Source organism: Oncorhynchus clarkii, chromosome 1 (assembly GCF_045791955.1).
Source record: "Oncorhynchus clarkii lewisi isolate Uvic-CL-2024 chromosome 1, UVic_Ocla_1.0, whole genome shotgun sequence".
In the NCBI taxonomy this organism is placed as follows: Eukaryota; Metazoa; Chordata; class Actinopteri; order Salmoniformes; family Salmonidae; genus Oncorhynchus; species Oncorhynchus clarkii.
Genome location: NC_092147.1, coordinates 15,441,254 through 15,461,236, shown reverse-complemented (window position 1 = coordinate 15,461,236; position 19,983 = coordinate 15,441,254). Strand labels below are relative to the sequence as shown.

The 19,983-nt window shown below is 44.9% G+C and overlaps 1 protein-coding gene across 1 annotated transcript in view; it reads left to right on the top strand.

The window, feature by feature from the left end:
* LOC139409292 (WD repeat-containing protein 18-like) overlaps positions 1-19,983 on the top strand; it is a 91,034-nt gene that overhangs the window by 54,750 nt on the left and 16,301 nt on the right. Inside the window, exon 7 of the mRNA XM_071154667.1 lies at positions 17,684-17,858. Coding sequence (XP_071010768.1) covers positions 17,684-17,858 — 175 coding nt within the window. The remainder of the gene's footprint in view (positions 1-17,683; positions 17,859-19,983) is intronic.

The following is a 19,983-nucleotide window of genomic DNA, read 5'->3' as shown; positions in this document are numbered from 1 at the left end:
CACCCACTCAGTGCGACGGTGGAGTCCCTTTCTGTTCATTAAGTGCTTTTAGAGAACTGGGATTTGGTTGCATCACTGGGCAGGTTGCGAACTCATTTTGTTTTAATAGGATGTTTCTGTTCATTCAGCCACTGTGACTGGTTGGCTGTCTATCAGTTTTTGCCGGGTGGAGGAAGTAACGACGTTCAACAGCACTTTTATTGAACTGTCTTCTGGGATAACTAAACGGAACCATGGCCTTGCCAGATCTTTTTTGGCAGTGCAATCTCTTGTTTTTTTGGGGGTTGGAGCTTGGTGTTATTTACCCCTGTCGAGTTTGTAGGTTTGTGTCGTTGTAAGGCAGTCATCGGACTTTCTAAAGAGAAGGCTGAGAGGGTCATGCTGGGTGTTGATCAGCAGTTTAATTTACAGAGTTTATTTATTAAACACACAAAAACACACATTTTCACTCACACAGCTGGAAAGGCACACTCCCCACTGCTGACCACCATATGCAATGCCTCAGAGCTGATCAACACTGCTCTGCAACTGAAATTATTGGGCTGTCAGAAAACACCACTAGCCCAGAGAGCTCTTTTCAGGTAATAAATTCTTCCTTGAAAATAATCTAACAGTATATCAAGTCAAGAAGCAGTGGGCTAGTATTGAAATGTGAGAATTAATCTAATGATTTGGGTTTTAGCATGCCAATGTTGTGAGGGTGTTAAATGCAGAAGAAGACAGGAATTTATTTGTTAAGCTATAATCCACTGCTTATGTGCATTCCACTCCTGTCATGCTAAACATTTTTGTCACATGACATGGAGTACAAGGACTGGAATGTTAGCACTAAACAGAGACTGGCGACCAGGCTTATAATTAGGCAAGATGATAAAGTTCAACATCAACAACCTATTTATTTTGTCATTTGCTATGTGTTTTTTTCTTCTTCCGTTTTTCAACTCCATTATTTAAATATTACAATTTAAAGTTAATTGAAAATAATCTTTAATGACATCATCAGATTTAGACTATTCAACAACCCCAGTAGCAAAACAAGAGAGAAGCACAAACTTTAGGCTGCGGTCTATTTTCATACAGTAAATAAACAGCCCGTAACACTTGCACCAGTCAACTATGAACAAGTGAACACAACCACCACGCCCAAGTTTATAGATGGATGTCAACTCTGTCTCCCCTGAGGGTGTCTATGCTCCATGGGCTGCATTCTGTGTCAGAGGCGCTCAACCTCTCTCCAGATGTCTTCCCAGCCCCCACCTTGTCTTCCTCAAGGATCAGTGAAGAGGGCCAGTTCAGCCTGTAATTGAGTCGTCAGAAGGTCCCGGGCACCCCTCCCAAGTTCTAGCCCAGTTTTCCCAGCTCTGTTCTGGGAGAGCAAATACAGTTATTGGCCCTCTGAAGGCCTGCCTGATCATGGAGGCAATAAAAAAACATTCACAGCCCTTTTGCTCTAAGCTCTGCGGCTCGACCGGCACAAATCGGAAGAGCAGTGGTAGAAAATCAGAGCCACTGACAAGCGACTGGAAGTTTATGGAATGGTGGCTTTGAAAACACGGCTGTTGAAGAAATTAGGTGTACAGTCAATGTGCTTTAAACTAACTTCAGTTCAAATTATTTAGCATTTGGCTTATTTAACAGATCATACCAGTCCCCCATAAACATTTTTGTCTATTAAACTCTATTATTGTCTATTAAACTCAGCAAAAAAAAAAAAATCCTCTCACCGTCAACTGCGTTTATTTTCAGCAAACTTATGTGTAAATATTTGAATGAACATAACAAGATTCAACAACTGCGACATAAACTGAACAAGTTTCACAGACATGTGACTAACAGAAATGTAATAATGTGTTCCTGAACAAAGGGGGGGTCAAAATCCATTTTATTTTACCCCACTCTTCCACCTGCATGTTCCTGGACATTTCTGGGGGGAATGGCCCTCACCATAGCCCTAGATCTCACCCTCCGATCCAAGAGGTCCCAGACGTGCTCAATGGGAGTGAGATCTGGGCTCTTCGCTGGCTATGGCAGAACACTGACATTTATTTATTTATTTTACCTTTACCTAGGCAAGTCAGTTAAGAACACATTCTTATTTTCAATGACGGCCTAGGAACAGTGGCTACCACTAGGCTACCCTGCCGCCCCATTCCTGTCTTGCAGGAAATCCTGCACAGAACGAGCAGTATGGCTGGTGGCATTGTCATGATGGAGGGTCATGTCAGGATGAGCCTGCAGGAAGGGTACCACATGAGGGAGGAGGATGTCTTCCCTGTAACGCACAGCATTGAGATTGCCTGCAATGATGACAAGCTCAGTCCGATGATGCTGTGACACACTGCCCCAGACCATGACGGATCCTCCACCTCCAAATTGATCCTGCTCCAGAGTACAGGCCTCGGTGTAACGCTCATTCCTTCGACAAAAAAACGCGAATCCGACAATCACCCCTGGTGAGACAAAACCATGACTCGTCAGTGAAGAGCACTTACAGTCCTGTCTGGTCCAGTGACGGTGAGTTTGTGCCCATAGGCGATGCTGTTGCCGGTGATGTCTGGTAAGGACCTCCTTACAACAGGCCTACAAGCCCTCAGTCTTGCCTCTCTCAGCCTAATGCGGACAGTCTGAGCACTGATGGAGAGATTGTGCGTTCCTGGTGTAACTCGGGCAGTTGTTGTTGCCATCCTGTACCTGTCCTGCAGGTGTGATGTTCGGCTGTACCGATCCAGTTACAGGTGGTCTGCCACTGTAAGGACGATCAGCTGTCTGTCCTATCTCCCTGTAGTGCTGTCTTACAGGCTGACTACACTGCTCGCTTCACGTCTGTGAGTGTTGCAAAATATATTTAGAAATCTATATTATTCAATTATTGCACACACAATGCTCGTGTGTGCGAGCAACGAGCGTCTGCGTTGCCAGGGGCTAAAATAGAAGTCTGTTCTATTTTTGACGCAGATCACGCTGCAAGTCCTGCCTCCCCCATCTCCTCATTGGTTTATAGAAGCGGGTACCCACGTGCCATCTCCTCATTGGTTATACCCACATGGGTGACTGAAAGACGAACATGGTCAGTGGCGGTAATACACCTAATTTATGAAAGTTGCCAATCGCAATATAGAGTCAAGAGAAGAAAAAGCCTAGAAGGAGGAGAGATGACTAGAAACGATTCGGTTGACTGTTTTATCTGTGGATTAACTGTCAGAGTAGAGGACCTTGTGCATTTCAGGTAAAATACCAACTCAATGTTTACATCCCAGGACAAATTAGCCAGCAGCAGCAAGCAAGCTAAATAGGACAAATTAGCTAGCAAGCTAGCTAGCTAAATTTACATTAATGTTTAATGCTTTTCGATATTTTAACCTGCGTGTCGTGATGGCATTTTGGTGTAGGGAACAAAATAAATGTATGCACAATGGCACACACGCGCAGCCGGTTCGTGTTCCATGTTAGACATCTCACAGTACGGACATTGCAATTTATTGCCCTATACACATCTGCAGTCCTCGTGCCTCTTTGCAGCATGCCTAAGGCACATTAACGCAGATAAGCAGGGGCATCTTTCTTTTGGTGTTTTTCAGAGTCCGTAGAAAGGCCTCTTTAGTGTCCTAAGTTTTCATAACTATGACCTTAATTGCCTACCGTCTGTAAGCTGTTAGTGTCTTAACGACCGTTCCACATGTGCATGTTCATTAATTGTTTATGGTTCATTGAACAAGCATGGGAAACAGTGTTTAAACCCTTTACAATGACGATCTGTGAAGTTATTTGGATTTTTACAAATTATCTTTGAAAGACAGGGTACTGAAAAACTGACATTTTCATATGATGGTACCATTGGTGTGAGTGGTCGGAGGACAAAACAGAGGCCTCAAACTATATCCTACTTCTATATTATTATTATTTGTATCTATATTCTTTATCTGTATTATTTTTATCTATATTATGGTCTATTATTATTATAATAATCTATATTATTATTATTATAATCTATATATTTATTATAATCTATATTATTATTATAATAATATAGATTATTATTATCTACATTATTACAGTCTATTATTATTATTATCTTTTATTATTATTATAATAATCTATATTATTTGTATTATTATAATAATCTATAATCTCTGCAGATCAGTTGCCAAAGAAATGAATGTCGGATTCAACGTTCCAGCATGGGCCCTAGGGTAGAAAACTAGAGTGACTGTTAGTGTGCATTAACACGGTCATTCAGGACCGGTCGGTAGAGCAGCACATCAGTGTTGTAGTCCTCTCACATCCCCTTGCCACTCTGCCACAAACTGCTTTGGCATAAACTGCTGCACTTTTCTTCTCAGCCCTTGTTATATGCCGCTTAAAGAGTGATTGAGGCTGGCACCTCAGTGGGACCTCCCACTTAGAAGAGGACAAGAGCCTTGTGTCAAAGTCATTGTGTGGAAGTAGCCTGCCCTATACCATTACTGCTTAGTGAGCACTTGCTTCACCACCATTAGATACTGGCATGGCATTACAATGAGAACTCACCAAAAAGTTCATTTACACAAGTTTGCATATTTATGAAAGGAATTTTGGTTTGTATCTGGAAACACAAGATGTCTCCTTTTTAAATCTAGATATCCTTAGTTGACGAAACAGCCACGTCTGTGTGGGATATTACAACAACAAAGAAGTTACTACAAACAACAAGCATATATTGCAGGAGAAATTGATTTATTAAAATCATCCCATCAGGATTTTCTCTGTTGCTGTTGTATGTAGTTAGTGCATGGCCAAAATGTTGTATTTCTAATATCAATGTGTTGGACATTAATTTCATATATACTCTACTCTACTCATACACAATTCAAACACCACTAATCTTTCAACCCGCATTACATTTCATAGTCCTCTCAACGTGAGAAAAAGTTGTCAAGCAGAGGCGCTACCACAGGAATTTGACCAAGAGCAAGTGCAACATTTATCTTCCTCCAACTTCCATATCGTTATCTTGATAATTGTTTAGATTATCTCCATATCGTTATCATGATAATTGTTTAGATTATCTCCGTATCGTTATCTTGATAATTGTTTAGATGATCTCCATATTGTTATCTTGATAATTGTTTAGATTATCTCCGTAAGCGCCTGGGTCTAATTGTATGGTTTCTGCCGAGGGCATCGATAGATATTATGTGGGCTGGAGCAGAGCTTGTCTAGTGCTCCCCTCCCACACATCTCTGCACCCCTGCTACGTGATCCTGCTTGGCAGCTGGTAGAATTTCAGAGTGTATGTTGGAGGGACCCGGACCATTAGTGTAATTCCAAGAGTGGGAGCCAAGTCCCAGGGATCGATATCTGTAATTAAGTGGGAGATAATTAGCCAGCCCTTATTACTACAACAAGGAATAAATATACTCTCCTCAGTTACCCCATACACAAACTACATTTTAAACAGGGCCCAATTCTTGGATGTGGTGAAATACAGGTATGTATGCTAACTCACCTCCTTTTCCTCTCTCTACCTCCTTGGATTGTTGCAGTGGCTTCTACACGCATAAAGAGCAAATTGCACGAATTTGCACAAATCTCCCTGGAACCACATTGAAAACCCGTTGATTGGGAACGCTCTGAAATCCTCTGAATACCGCGAGTGCTGCGGTGGCTGTGCATAAATAACTAACAGTCCTCTGGTTGTCTGTTAATATAATACCGATGGACAGGGATTAAGGCAGGAGGAGAGCACTTCTGCTTCCTGTTTACCCAGGTTTATCACCATACTTATCAGGCACAATATTGCCCTAGTGTTTCCCTCCCTCCACTAATCCGCATTATTCATGATCTAGTTCTTTAGACTTTGGGGATTGTATTTATGTGCTGATGAATAAATGAACAGCAACCTGTTGCTTTGATTGGCCCATTCCCATATTAATGTACAGGTGGGTATGTTTTTCCACTCTCTCTCCCCCATTTATCTTGCACTCTTTCTATCTCTCCCCCTCTCCTCTATTTCTCTTGCCCTCTCTCTCGCCCCCTCACACCCTCTTGCTCCCTTTCACGCTCCCTCTCGCGCTCCCTCTCGCGCCCTTTCACGCGCCCTCTTGCGCTCCCTCGCGCCCTCTCTCTCTCCCCTCTTTCCCTCTCCAATTTCCTATTTCACTTGCCCTCTCTTTCTCTCCCCTCTATTCCGCTCTCTCCACTTGCTCTCTCCCCCTCGCTGTCTCTCTCACGCCCTCGTCTATTTCTCTTGCCTTCTTTCGATCTCTCTCCCCCTCTCGATCTCCCTCTCCCCCTCTCGATCTCTCTCCCGCTCGCCCTCTCCCCCTCTCGATCTCTCTCCCGCTCGCCCTCTCCCCCTCGCTCTTTCCCCTCTCACTTTTTCTCTCCCCATTCTCACCTACTCTCTCCCCCCCTTGCCTACTTTCTCTCCCCTCTTTCTCGTTCCCTCTCCCCCTCTCTCGTTCCCTCTTCCCCACTCTTTCTTTCCCCCTCTCTCTTTCCCCCTCTTTCTCTCATCTCTCCCCCTCTTTCTTCTCCTACTCTCTCGCCTCTATTTCCTATTTCACTTGCGTTCTCTTTCGCCTTTTTCTCTCCCCTCTCTATCCCGCTCTCTCACTCTTTCTCGCTCTCTCCCTCTCTCTCCCCCCTTTCTCTCTCCCTCTCGCTCTCTCCCCCTCCCTCTCTCTCCCCTTCACCCGCTCACTCTCCCCCTTTCTCCTTCCTTCCCTCTCTCTCCCCCCTTTTTCTCCCCTCTCTCTTTCCCTCTCCCCCCTCTTTCTCTCCTCTCCCCAATTTCCTATTTGTCTAGCCCTCTCTTTCTCTCCCCTCTTTATCCCGCTCTCTCCCCCTCGCTCTCTCTCACCCTCTCCCCTCTCTTGCCTTCTCCTCTCTCGCACTCCTCTCTTCCTCTCTCCTGCTCTCCCCCTCTCTTTCTCTCCCCCTCGCCTACTCTCTCTCCCCTTTTTCTCTCTCCTCTCTCCCCCTCTCCCCCTTTCTCTCTCTGTCCTTCTCACCCTCTCTCCTCTCGCTTTTCTTTCCCCCCCCTTCCTCCCTTCCCCCCCTCCCTCTCTCTCTCTATCCCGCTCTCACGAGCGTTCTCCCCCTCGATCGCTCTCGCTTTCTCTCACATCACTCTCTCCCTCCCTCCTCTCTCGCCCCTCTCTCTCGCTCAAACCGCTCTCTCCCCCTCCCCCTTTTCTATTTCTCACCCTCTGTCTCGTCTCCCCTCCTTGCGCGCCCCTCTCTCTCGCTTTCTTTCCTTTCTCTCTCCTCTCCCCTCTCTTTCTCTCTCCCTCCCTCTCTCTCTCTCTCGATTTCTCTCCACTTCTCGCTCTCCCTCTCTCTTTCTCCCCCTCTTTCTTTCCCTCTCCCCAATATCCTATTTCACTAGCCCTCTTTCTCTCCCCTCTCTATCCCGCTCTCCCCCTCGCCCTCTCCCCTCTCTCGTGCTCCTCTATTTCTATCGATCTCTCTCCCCCTCTCGATCTCTCTCACCCTCTTGATCTCTCTCTCTCCCCCCTCTCTCCTGCTCTCCCCCTCACTCTCTCCCTCTTGCTCTCTTCCCCTCTCTCTTTCTCTCTCCCCCTCTCACTTTTTCTCTCCCACCTCGCCTATTCTCTCTCCCCTTTCTCTGTCCCTCTTCTCCCCTCTCTCTTTCTCCCCTCTCTCATTTCTCCCCCTCTTTCTTCCCCTCCTCTCTCTATTTCCTATTTCACTTGCCTTCTCTCTTGCCTTCTCTCCCCTCTATCCCGCTCTCTCTCTCTCTCGTCTCTCTCTCTTTTCTCTCTCCTCCCCCCTTTCTCCCCTCTTTCTCTCCCCCTCTCTCTTGCTCCCTCTTTCTCTCCCTCCCCCTCTCCCTCGCCCCCTCTCCCTCAATTCTCTCCCCTTCTCCCGCTCGCTCTCCCCCTTGCTCTCTTTCCCCTCTTTCTCTCCCCTTCTCCCCCCTCACCTACTCTCTCCCCTCTTTCTCTGTCCCTCTTCCACCCTCTCTCTGTCCCTCTCCCCCTCTCTTGCTTTTCTCTCTCCTCTCGCCCTCTCTCCTCTCGCTTTTCTCTCCCCTTCTCCCCCTCTCTCTCCCCCCTTGCTCTCGTTCACCTCTTTCTCTCCCCCTCTCTTTCTTTCCACTCTCTTTCTCTCCCCCTCTTTCTCCCTCTCGCTCGCTCTCACTTTCTCTCACATCACTCTCACCCACTCCCTCCCCCTTGCCTCTCTCGCACGCGCTCACTCTCTCTAGCTTTCTCGCTCCTCTCTTTCGCTCTTTCCCTCACCCCCCTCTCTCCTCTCCCCCTCTTTTCTTCACCCCCTCTCCTCTCCTCCTTTTTTTCTCACCCCGTTGCTCTCTCCTTTCCCCCTTTTTTTCCCCCCCCGTCGCTCTCTCCTTTCCCCCTTTTTTTCTCCCCCCGTCGCTCTCTCCTTTCCCCCTTTTTTTCTCCCCCCGTTGCTCTCTCCTTTCCCCTTTTTTTCCCCCCCCCCCCTTTCCCCTTTTTCCCCCCCCCCCGTCGCTCTCTCCTTTCCCCCTTTTTTTCTCCCCCCGTCGCTCTCCTTTCCCCCTTTTTTTCTCCCCCCATCGCTCTCTCCTTTCCCCCCTCTTTTTCTCACTTCCTCTCCTCTCCCCTTCTTGCTCTCCTGTCTCTCTCGCCCCCCTCTTTCTCTCCCCCTCTCTGTCTCGCCCCCTCTCTCTCCCTCGCCCCCTCTCTCTCTCTCACCTCATCTTTCTCTCCCTCGCTCCCTCTCTCCCTCCACTCTCTCTCTTTCTCTCTCGCTCACAGCTGCCCCAATTGAGATTTCCCATGATAGAAATGCATTATTCAATTCCCTTGTTGGCTGAAAGACAAACAAAAATTGGGACATAAAGCTGTGATCCTTCCAAACATAAAGTAGAACCGCAGAAAGTAGAACCGCAGTTTAAAAAATACTTGAGTTGGATCTGTGATTTCATGCTCAATAAGCATGGCAATTTAGCGCACCACATCAAATGTTAAAGCTTGTACAGCAGAAGGCTGAGCCTGTCCAGTGACTTCTGGTAATACAATATTCATTCTCTCGTAGCTTGTAGATTAATCTTCTTTCCTGCTGAACATGGTGACAAGGTAAATAATGATCCAGCAGAAATATTGACTGCTGAATCTCACATAAGACAGGACAAGGAGACCCACCGGAAATTTAGTTTAGAAAGTACTTTTGTTTCCTGTCTCATTGTATCATGCAGGTGTTTTCACTTTTTACCTTTTAATGAAGTGTGTGTTAAAGGATTTTAATAGAATTAAGTCTGTCAGAGAAAATGTGGTTCTGGCTACGGTCAAGAGAATTACATTAACCATGTCACAATTCCTTATGATGGATATAGACTCTGGCCATTTAACCTCACTCCCTCTCGCTCAATCTTATGTTCAATCAAAATAAATTATTCAACAAACGAAACAGACTACCAAGAGGATATCCAAGCTTTCTCTTGGCCTAGTCATGATTGCACTATATAAAAATCGCCCTGCCATTTCCTGGTTGCTAAAATTCTAATATTTCACCTAATTTCAGTTTGAGATAAAACAAGCAAGTATAGTGTAGACAATCATTGTAGCATTTAAACTGCTGTGAAAAATATTTTCCATAAATATTGTATTTTCAGCTGTTTGAAGCTGCTGTACAAAGCCTAAAATAAAAGATGCAAAAACTAAACTTAAGCACGGGAAGCATAGAAATAGTGCACATTGAACAGATCTACCACTTCTTAGACCTACTTTCAATGTGAATGACTGATCTATAACTAAAATGTATATGTGAATTTGGATGGTTCTACCCAAACAGTTACATATTGCAGCTTTAATGTTGTATCCCTTGCCCTTGACTTTGCAGGTCAGTTTATTAATTATGCTCAGTGATGTATTTTTGCTACACTATGCAAATGAGGACACTGATTTTGATTACATTGACTTTTTGTCAATATTGCTGTCTATCAGTGACTCGATGCCTCTTCAATCATTAATAGAAGCAAATTCTTATGTACTCCAAGTGGTTTGTCAATCAGCAAATTGGTAATGCAGCCTCTGAGATTGACCTTTGAGGTTAGCCAATGGAATTACATTTCAGGACCCCCAGGAGAGATGTCTGAATGCAGCTCCTCAAAGTGACAGGCCAAAGACGAGGGTAGCGGGCTGAGTCAAACAAACGCATTTAACTGAATAGTTATGGGTCTCCGCTTTCAGAGTGAAATGCAAGGCGGAGTTGCAGAGTGTAGATAGCTGTGCACTTCCTAAGCAAAACTCTCCTTTGAGAGGGGATTTGGTATGCCAAGCGTTTTAACGGTTAAAGGGTGCTCGCTCTGTGCCAACGTCAGGAGAGCGATAAATCAACACCCACCATGTTCTTTTTCGTTTTAACCTCCCTCCCCTGGCGTGAAATGGCTCTGGCAGCAATCTGGGTGCGCTGATGAGGAATTACAGCTCCCGTCCCTCCCTTAGTCAATTTAGATGCTGATGTAAAGATTTAAAGTGGGAGCAAAGATGAATGCTTTGACAAACTGGTGACTATTTTCACCTTTCGTCTTCCTGTATCCACGCTGATAAGCTGAGACGACAGAGAGGTTGCCAAGGCCTGCTTTCACTACTGTAAGCATGTTACATTTTATGGTGGAGGAAAATGTAAGTGTTATAATAAATAAGTACTGCTATGAATGACAGCCTACTGTAAGTTTTCAGTGTTATGACAATGTGGTAGGGTTGTGAACGTTAAAATGAAATTGGGATAATTAATGTTAAGAAAAAATTCCCCCCACAAAATGAAAATCACATTGCAGTCATCACAAATCATATTATTTGCCGTATTATAGACCAACTAGACTATAGCCTATAAAGGCCTGGGCAAAGTTATGTCATTTAAATTAAACCAGAGATGAGAAAGTGAACTTTAGGCTATTGAATTTGCAAGACAAGATATTGCGAGATACAGATTACCAAGACCGATCCACACGTTTTTTTTCTGTGTGCTGGCTCGCCTGCTCTTTCTGTTCGCTAATGATGCGGGTGTCTTCTTCGTCTTCTTCTTCCCACAATCGACTGGAGTGTGGACCTCAGTTCATCGTTCAATCACCCACGTGGGTGTATGCTCCTAAAAACCAATGAGGAGATATGAGAGGCAGGATTTGCAGCCCGTCAAGTGTCAAAAATAGAACCAAGTTCTACTATAGCACCTAGGTACACAGACGCGCAAGCAGGTTGGATGAAACGATTGAATAACATGTATGTGTATTTAATATGTAACTAAAGTGGTGTTGTCAGCATGTAAAGCTCTAACTGCTAGGCTACCTGCTGCCCCTAGCCTCCTAGCTGTTTCATTGATGATGGGCCCTGCTTTACTGGTTGAGACATCGCAAGCTGAGACATTTTTAGATACTCCATTCCATTGCGAAATACAGCTTTGATTACCAATAGATATGCCAAGTGCACAGTTCTGATTCTGTCTGCCTGGTGGCCGACTTCCCTACACTTTGCCCCTCCCCTTTCTCTGTCCCCCAATTGATCGCAATGGAACGTGAGTATTTGTGTTCTACGAAGTATGGCAACTAATTATTTTCCTCCGTTCCAAAAATACTGAATCTTAGGAGTCGATTTCTAGCAGAATCGGAATCTTGACACTCAGGAATTGGAGTCGACACCGGCAGTCGACGTGCAAGGAGTCGAAGAATACATTATTTAGCAGTCTACTCTCTACCACTATGTCGTCATCGTTAGCAGTTGGAAAATGGCAGAGAAAAGCAAGCGACAGCATCAAAGTCCTGTATGGCTTTACTTTGAGAAGGTATTGAAATGCAAACTTTGTGATGTGGAATTCCGGTATAGTATGTGGAACAGGTGTAATGTGGAACAGGTGTAATGTGGAACAGGTGTAATGTGGAACAGGTGTAATGTGGAACAGGTGTAATGCTTAACAATCTGAGAGGGACCCACCTTGGGACCCAAAGCATTGATGGCAGCAGCACAGTCGCAAAAATGGCTGTTGAATGGGAAAGCATTGGGCATACTGGAATTTACACCAGCCAAGCCCTGTAGCACAATATAGAGCTGTGCCAATGTCTGACTCACATTGTCATAAGCGTGTGTGTGTGCGCGCACATTACTGCAGTTAAACGGGACTGTGGGAGGGAGCGCACCCACCTTGTAACCCCCCCCCCAGACTCTGGAGATTTATTGTCACATACATAGAATTCCCTAAGCTGTTTTTTTTAGGCCTCCTCCTACTGTTCCTCAGCTAACTGATCATGATTTTGACTGATGAATATTGGCCATGAGATATGTTGGGAGTTAGCACACAGGAAACAGCAGAGGAGCTGAGGGGAAATAAATGCATCTTCTCTGAGGAGACTCGGTGATCTGAAATATCCGTCTGGCCCTAAACCATGGCGGCATGATAAGCATCAGTACATTAGGGATAGCTTGATCGAAGCCTCCGAGTCGGACGAGGCATCAGTGGGGAGTTTAATTAATGTAAAAGGTGAGGACGACCCCGGCCTGATCCACTACTGACAGTCTGAGTTGGATGCTCCTTCTAGCAGTCGCCGAATACAATCAACCGAGCAGGTTGACGTTTGTTGTCATGAGTCTTGTCCTGGAGGCAGAACGGAGCGATTTCCCCTTAGATAGTCCAACTGCAAAGTAAAAATTGTCTATTGAAAAAATGATGACAAAAATGTGCTTTTCGGTCTTAATTTAAGGTTTAGGGTTAGTCATTAGGGTTAGCAGTATGGTTAGGTTTAAAATCAAAATGTAACATGTTATGACTTTGTGGCTGTGCCAAATAGTGACCACTGCAGAGCTGCCTCCAGAACAAGATTCATGAGGAAAAAACGCTAACCTGTATCAACTGGATATACTCTTTATTCTCCGCTGTTCCTCGATGTCACTTTGATAAATGCATGGTACAGACAGCAATCTGTCTAGTTGTCTCCTGGTCCATTTCCTCTGAAAAGTGTCACACCTGATGTTACATGTACTTATTTTTTAATTGGTATAGATTCCCTCTAGTACTGGTGCTGAGTAAGTGCCCTACCTTGTGTCTGATATGTAGATAAAGTGTGATTACCACAGAGATAAAACAATAGTGACTTATCGCTACAATGATTACTGTTTTGTCATCATATCAATATTGTGTAACAGCTCTAATTACATAATATGTCTCAAAATGCCATATTTTCATCCAATTCAGTTGAATTTGAACACATTTATGTAAGTGTTTGGACCTCAAATATTTGTTTGCTTCTCCACACACACTCATAATTGCCATTTCAACCAGAAGGAGCCGGTCAGGGTTGTTATAAATTGTGGCATTGTTTTGACAGGCCTGAAGAACTTGAGATTCAGAAACTACACTTATGAAAGGGCTTAAGGAATAGCATAAATCCTGGAGCGCTTTCCATTCCGTGTTTTATCTGCCCTCCAAAGATTAGAATTATGAGCGTCAGCTTGTGTACAGTACACGCTCCCTCAACAAAATCTCCATATTCTACTCATAAATAATTTATCATCTCTACTGGTGTTTATTTTTCAGTCTATGATGCTAATTATGCGGGATCCAATTAATTAGTCCGCATGGGCACACTGAGGGAACCTTTAGTTTTTATTGAGTTAGGCTATTTGTCCATAAATGCTTTGTCTACTTGACTGCGATAACTTAACAGTGAAGCTCAGCCAACTACGCCAACACATGGTAGGCAATTTGTTCCAATAGATATTTTTGGGGCCGCGTGTTTAGGGACTTAAGAGACAGGAAGTGAATTAACATTTCAATATGCACTGATGTTTCATGCAACATGCTGTGTTCATACATCCCAGTTGAATGATTCCATTTGTTTATTTTCTATATCTGACTCTCTCTCATTCCTTCTCTTTCTCCCCCTCTAACCTCGGGGAATGAAATTATGATATGATGGAGGAAGGATTTAATGCTGCCAAAAAGTTTTCATAAAGTTAGAATGGCTGACAATGTTCCAGACGTTTTCATTCAAGCATGATTACTCCTGGGCTACAACACCCCAGGACTTGTTCACGTTCAACCATCGCCTAGGCTTCACCTTGACAGACCTTTTAGATAAGTCTTCTCTTACCCTAAACCGGAGGAACAAAATAGACGTGTGTTTACAGCGTAGAGAGTACTCCACTGTGATATACAGAGCTGACTAATGTCAACCAAATAGTGAGGAAAGGGGATGCTCAAAATGGATGTTAATGACTGAATGAAAACAGGCGTAGGTGAAATACTTCATCTCGGCAACCCAGAACCAGATTTAGCGTGAGGCCTCCAGCCAGCTGGAACGGACAAAATATAAGAAAACAATCTATGCCTTCAAGGACCAGTCAAGTAGATTGCACATCTATAGCTGTGAGTGATATAGCCTACCGTACTACTCACTGTAGTGTGTGTATATACCGAAACTCAGAGCAAACTAAGTTTCAGAGTTGTTTTTAAAGGGATTTTAAAGTTCTCCTCAATATCAAATTCACATGTATTTTACACTATTATAAAACATTTGTTAAGGTTACAACAAGAGAGCAAGTCTGCCATATCATTTTTCCTAGATTAGTATACCTGAAAACCAATGTGTGCATGATGCTTCTGCATTTTAGGAGAGCACAATCATTTTAGGGAGGTTACTTGGTGTTCTATGATAATAATGAATGATTGACTGTCATAAATAAACCCAGTCTAGGTACAGTGCCTTGCGAAAGTATTCGGCCCCCTTGAACTTTGCGACCTTTTGCCACATTTTAGGCTTTAAACATAAAGATATAAAACTGTATTTTTTTGTGAAGAATCAACAACAAGTGGGACACAATCATGAAGTGGAACGACATTTATTGGATATTTCAAACTTTTTTAACAAATCAAAAACTGAAAAATTGGGCGTGCAAAATTATTCAGCCCCTTTACTTTCAGTGCAGCAAACTCTCTCCAGAAGTTCAGTGAGGATCTCTGAATGATCCAATGTTGACCTAAATGACTAATGATGATAAATACAATCCACCTGTGTGTAATCAAGTCTCCGTATAAATGCACCTGCACTGTGATAGTCTCAGAGGTCCGTTAAAAGCGCAGAGAGCATCATGAAGAACAAGGAACACACCAGGCAGGTCCGAGATACTGTTGTGAAGAAGTTTAAAGCCGGATACAAAAAGATTTCCCAAGCTTTAAACATCCCAAGGAGCACTGTGCAAGCGATAATATTGAAATGGAAGGAAATCTACCAAGACCTGGCCGTCCCTCTAAACGTTCAGCTCATACAAGGAGAAGACTGATCAAAGATGCAGCCAAGAGGCCCATGATCACTCTGGATGAACTGCAGAGATCTACAGCTGAGGTGGGAGACTCTGTCCATAGGACAACAATCAGTCAAATCTGGCCTTTATGGAAGAGTGGCAAGAAGAAAGCCATTTCTTAAAGATATCCATAAAAAGTGTTGTTAAAGTTTGCCACAAGCCACTTGGGAGACACACCAAACATGTGGAAGAAGGTGCTCTGGTCAGATGAAACCAAAATTGAACTTTTTGGCAACAATGCAAAACGTTATGTTTGGTGTAAAAGCAACACAGCTGAACACACCATCCCCACTGTCAAACATGGTGGTGGCAGCATCATGGTTTGGGCCTGCTTTTCTTCAGCAGGGACAGGGAAGATGGTTAAAATTGATGGGAAGATGGATGGAGCCAAATACAGCACCATTCTGGAAGAAAACTTGATGGAGTCTGCAAAAGATCTGAGACTGGGACGGAGATTTGTCTTCCAACAAGACAATGATCCAAAACATAAAGCAAAATCTACAATGGAATGGTTAAAAAATAAACATATCCAGGTGTTAGAATGGCCAAGTCAAAGTCCAGACCTGAATCCAATCGAGAATCTGTGGAAAGAACTGAAAACTGCTGTTCACAAATGCTCTCCATCCAACCTCACTGAGCTCGAGCTGTTTTGCAAGGATGAATGGGAAAAAATTTCAGTCTCTCGATGTGCAAAACTGATAGAGACATACCCCAAGCGACTTACAGCTGTAATCGCAGCAAAAGGTGGCGCTACAAAGTATTAACTTAAGGGGGCTGAATAATTTTGCACGCCCAATTTTTCAGTTTTTGATTTGTTAAAAAAGTTTGAAATATCCAATAAATGTCGTTCCACTTCATGATTGTGTCCCACTTGTTGTTGATTCTTCACAAAAAAAATACAGTTTTATATCTTTATGTTTGAAGCCTGAAATGTGGCAAAAGGTCGCAAAGTTCAAGGGGGCCGGATACTTTCGCAAGGCACTGTATATCATGCATCTGGTCCATTCTGGTGTACTGCATCTCTGATCCCTTTTTCTCTTTTGGTCTTGTGAAAAAGCCATCACCATGTAGCTAAGACCATCAGTTGGAATAAGTCTGTCAGACCCTCCATCAGTTTTTGATTCCCTCCATTAGTTTCTTGTGTAATAGAGCTCGATTCGGGGCATGTAGAAGATGCCTTGTTGCCCCCTGCTGAACCCCCCCCTCCCCTTTTCAGCCGCCAATACCCTGGGAAATATGTTTTTATCCTGGCGGACAGATGGGCAATTCGGATGATTTGAAGGCCGCTTGTGGAAGACTGACAGTAATGGGTAAATAAAAGATTGTCCGTCGAGTTGAAGAGCACTAAAGCTCACGTAAGTGTTGGCATCATAAAAAAAGATTGAAAAGCAGTAGGCTTAGTCAGAACGTTATTCTTTCCGTTTTAAAAAGCAGTGCTCTTTGTTGCCCATGAATTAATAAGTAAGGAAGGCCGGTCAAAGGGTTATAGGCCGAGTAGAGATTGCTAGTTCAAGTCCGTGTTCCCCTCTCTCCACTTGTCTTTCCTCTCTTCAGGCAGGAGAGTTGTGCAGGTCAGCGGAGTGCCGCTGAGGTTCCTTAGACAGACTTCAACTTTCATGTCATAGTTCATGATGTAGCTGGATTGCTGTTTGTATGGATGTAAAATAAAACTACAGCAGCTTGCTTTCTAAAGTGTGTGACAGCACAAACCCATCAAAAGGAAGTACAGGATGTTGAATCTCTGTCACCCCAGTTCCTGTAACAAGATGGTTCTCAAGGTGATTCTCGACCGTGGTGCGTATTTTGTTGTTCTCCCATGTTTTCCAGGTATCCCCTCAATGACACTGTTCAAAGTTGTAAAACTCGGACCATGCTCCAGTTAAGTGTGAATGTGAACACGGTGGGGTGGAATGATGACATACATAAAGACAACTTCTCCCCCACTTAGATGATTACTGGGGCCCTGAGTGTCATGTTCATCATCTCTCTTTCTTAACCACTCTCCCTCCTTCTGTTTCTGTGCCCCTCTCGTGTTTCACTGTCTGTACAACTGGGTAACCTGTACGAGCATGAGGTGTGAAATGGAAATGTTTTTTGCTTATCCCAACTCCCTGAGACACCCTTGAAGAGAGGGATCACGGCCAGGGATCAGCTATTATTGACAGCGACCCTGTAGCAATTAGGGTTAGGTGCCTTGCTCAAGGGTCGACGGATTTTTCATCTTGTGAGCTCGGGGATTCAAACTAGTAACCTTTTGTGATTAGTAACCTTTTGGTTACAGGCCCAGCACTCTATACCCTAGGCTACCTTTCTCCCTCACTCCTTCTCTCCCTCCTCACCTCCCTCTTTCCTCCTCTCTCTCCCCTCCCTCTTACTAACTACTCTTACATCTCTCACAGGTCCGGTCACCAATGCCCTCATCATCCCTGCCCCTGCCAACATGTTCCTTCCTGACAGCCGCCCGGGCATCCCCCTCCCCCTGCCCCGCTTCAGCCGGCACCTCAACCCTCTAGTGCAGGCTGAGGGCACTGAGACTGGAGGAGTGTGCCTGTGTCTGCCCCCCCCCCCACACAGGTTAGTCACAGCCCCGTAGGTACCCATGTACACAACCCAGGTTAGTCACAGCCCTGTAGGTACCCATGTACACAACCCAGGTTAGTCACAGCCCCGTAGGTACCCATGTACACAACCCAGGTTAGTCACAGCCCCGTAGGTACCCATGTACACAACCCAGGTTAGTCACAGCCCTGTAGGTACCCATGTACACCACCCAGGTTAGTCACAGCCCCGTAGGTACCCATGTACACAACCCAGGTTAGTCACAGCCCCGTAGGTACCCATGTACACAACCCAGGTTAGTCACAGCCCCGTAGATACCCATGTACACCACCCAGGTTAGTCACAGCCCTGTAGGTACCCATGTACACCACCCAGGTTAGTCACAGCCCCGTAGATACCCATGTACACCACCCAGGTTAGTCACAGCCCTGTAGGTACCCATGTACACAACCCAGGTTAGTCACAGCCCCGTAGGTACCCATGTACACAACCCAGGTTAGTCACAGCCCCGTAGGTACCCATGTACACAACCCAGGTTAGTCACAGCCCCGTAGGTACCCATGTACACAACCCAGGTTAGTCACAGCCCCGTAGGTACCCATGTACACAACCCAGGTTAGTCACAGCCCCGTAGGTACCCATGTACACAACCCAGGTTAGTCACAGCCCTGTAGGTACCCATGGTCACCACCCAGATTAGCCACAGCTCTGTAGGTACCCATGGTCACCACCCAGGTTAGTCACAGCCCCGTAGGTACCCATGGTCACCACCCAGATTAGTCACAGCCCCGTAGGTACCCATGTACAACACCCAAGGCTCGTCCTTGACTCAGGTTTGCTAAGTAGCATCATGATAGGCTTTTGCTCTGTTAACAACTAAGATGGCATTGAAAGGTACAGTAATGAGAAGGTAAGGTATCTAATCTGTTGTTGGTTGGTTGTTATTAATAAGCAGCTGTCCCATCACTGATATCACAGGATGATGATAAGCAGTTTATTTACATACCTGGTGTCAATCAATCCATGCCTTAAGGGGATTAGAATTGTAAGTATATGTATAGGAAGAATCTGTATATGCTTACTGTAGGTAACTTTCCTTCTCCCCGTAACCACCCACCTAAATGAACGGCTGCAGTATGGTGACGAGACAGCTGTTTGTGCCGCACGGAATCCTAGCAGTGTCAAAATCAATTACACAGGGCTAAATGAAATGGTAATGGAGCGGTCTCTGAGTTACCTACCACCTGCTCACTCAGTTTCTACCCTTCGCGTACCACTGTGCTGGCATAGTTTTTTTCCCTCCTATCGCTCTCCCATTCCCTCGCTTTCTCTCTCTGAGGTCGCTTATTTCCATAATGGCTAATCTCGGAGCTGCTGGGAATATAACTGTCGCTGTCGAGAAATGAGCTTTTCCCCTGTGCTCCAAAAGCCAAAGAAACACAGAGAATGATTAGAAAACATATATTAATACTAATAGGAATTCCAAAAAACAATAATTCCGTCGTACCCCCGGGGCATGGCCAACATCACAAAAATACAACCTGGGTTGTGTGCAAATGACTCAGAGAAGGATAACTTTTTAGTTGTCTTTGTTATTTTCTTTCTTCTGGAATATGCATGCATAGGTCTGTGTGAGTGCCGAATGTGCTGCTACACTGCAGAGAGTGGAGAAGTCATTCCACTTGCACACACTGTGTTTGGCGGCGGTGGCTTGCCCTCAGATGAACCAGGGCCGGTTTGGCCCAGGGAAGAGAGAAAGAAAGCCCATTAGCGAGTTGGCTGTCTGGGGTGAAGGGTCAGGGGGAGGCAGGGGAGATGGAGAGCCCTAGGGGCTGGTGTGGTTCCCTTGGGCTCCACTGGTAGGGTTGGGGTATCTCCATGTAAGGCTAATTGGACAGTTCCTCTGGGGTAGGGGCACTTGGTTCAAGGGAATATTAAGCAAATGGATAGATAACCCTTCCTATCGCTATTTGCGTTTTCTTTCTCTCATTGAGGAGAAGCTGAGGGAAGGTGTCGGGGGGTGGCAGTGTTTTGTCAGCGAGCATGGGATTGACCTGCGAGTCCTCACACATTGACTGACTTCAGTCTCATTCTGTGCACACAGTGTTGAGTATCGGGGATAGGTTCCCCCCCCCCCCGC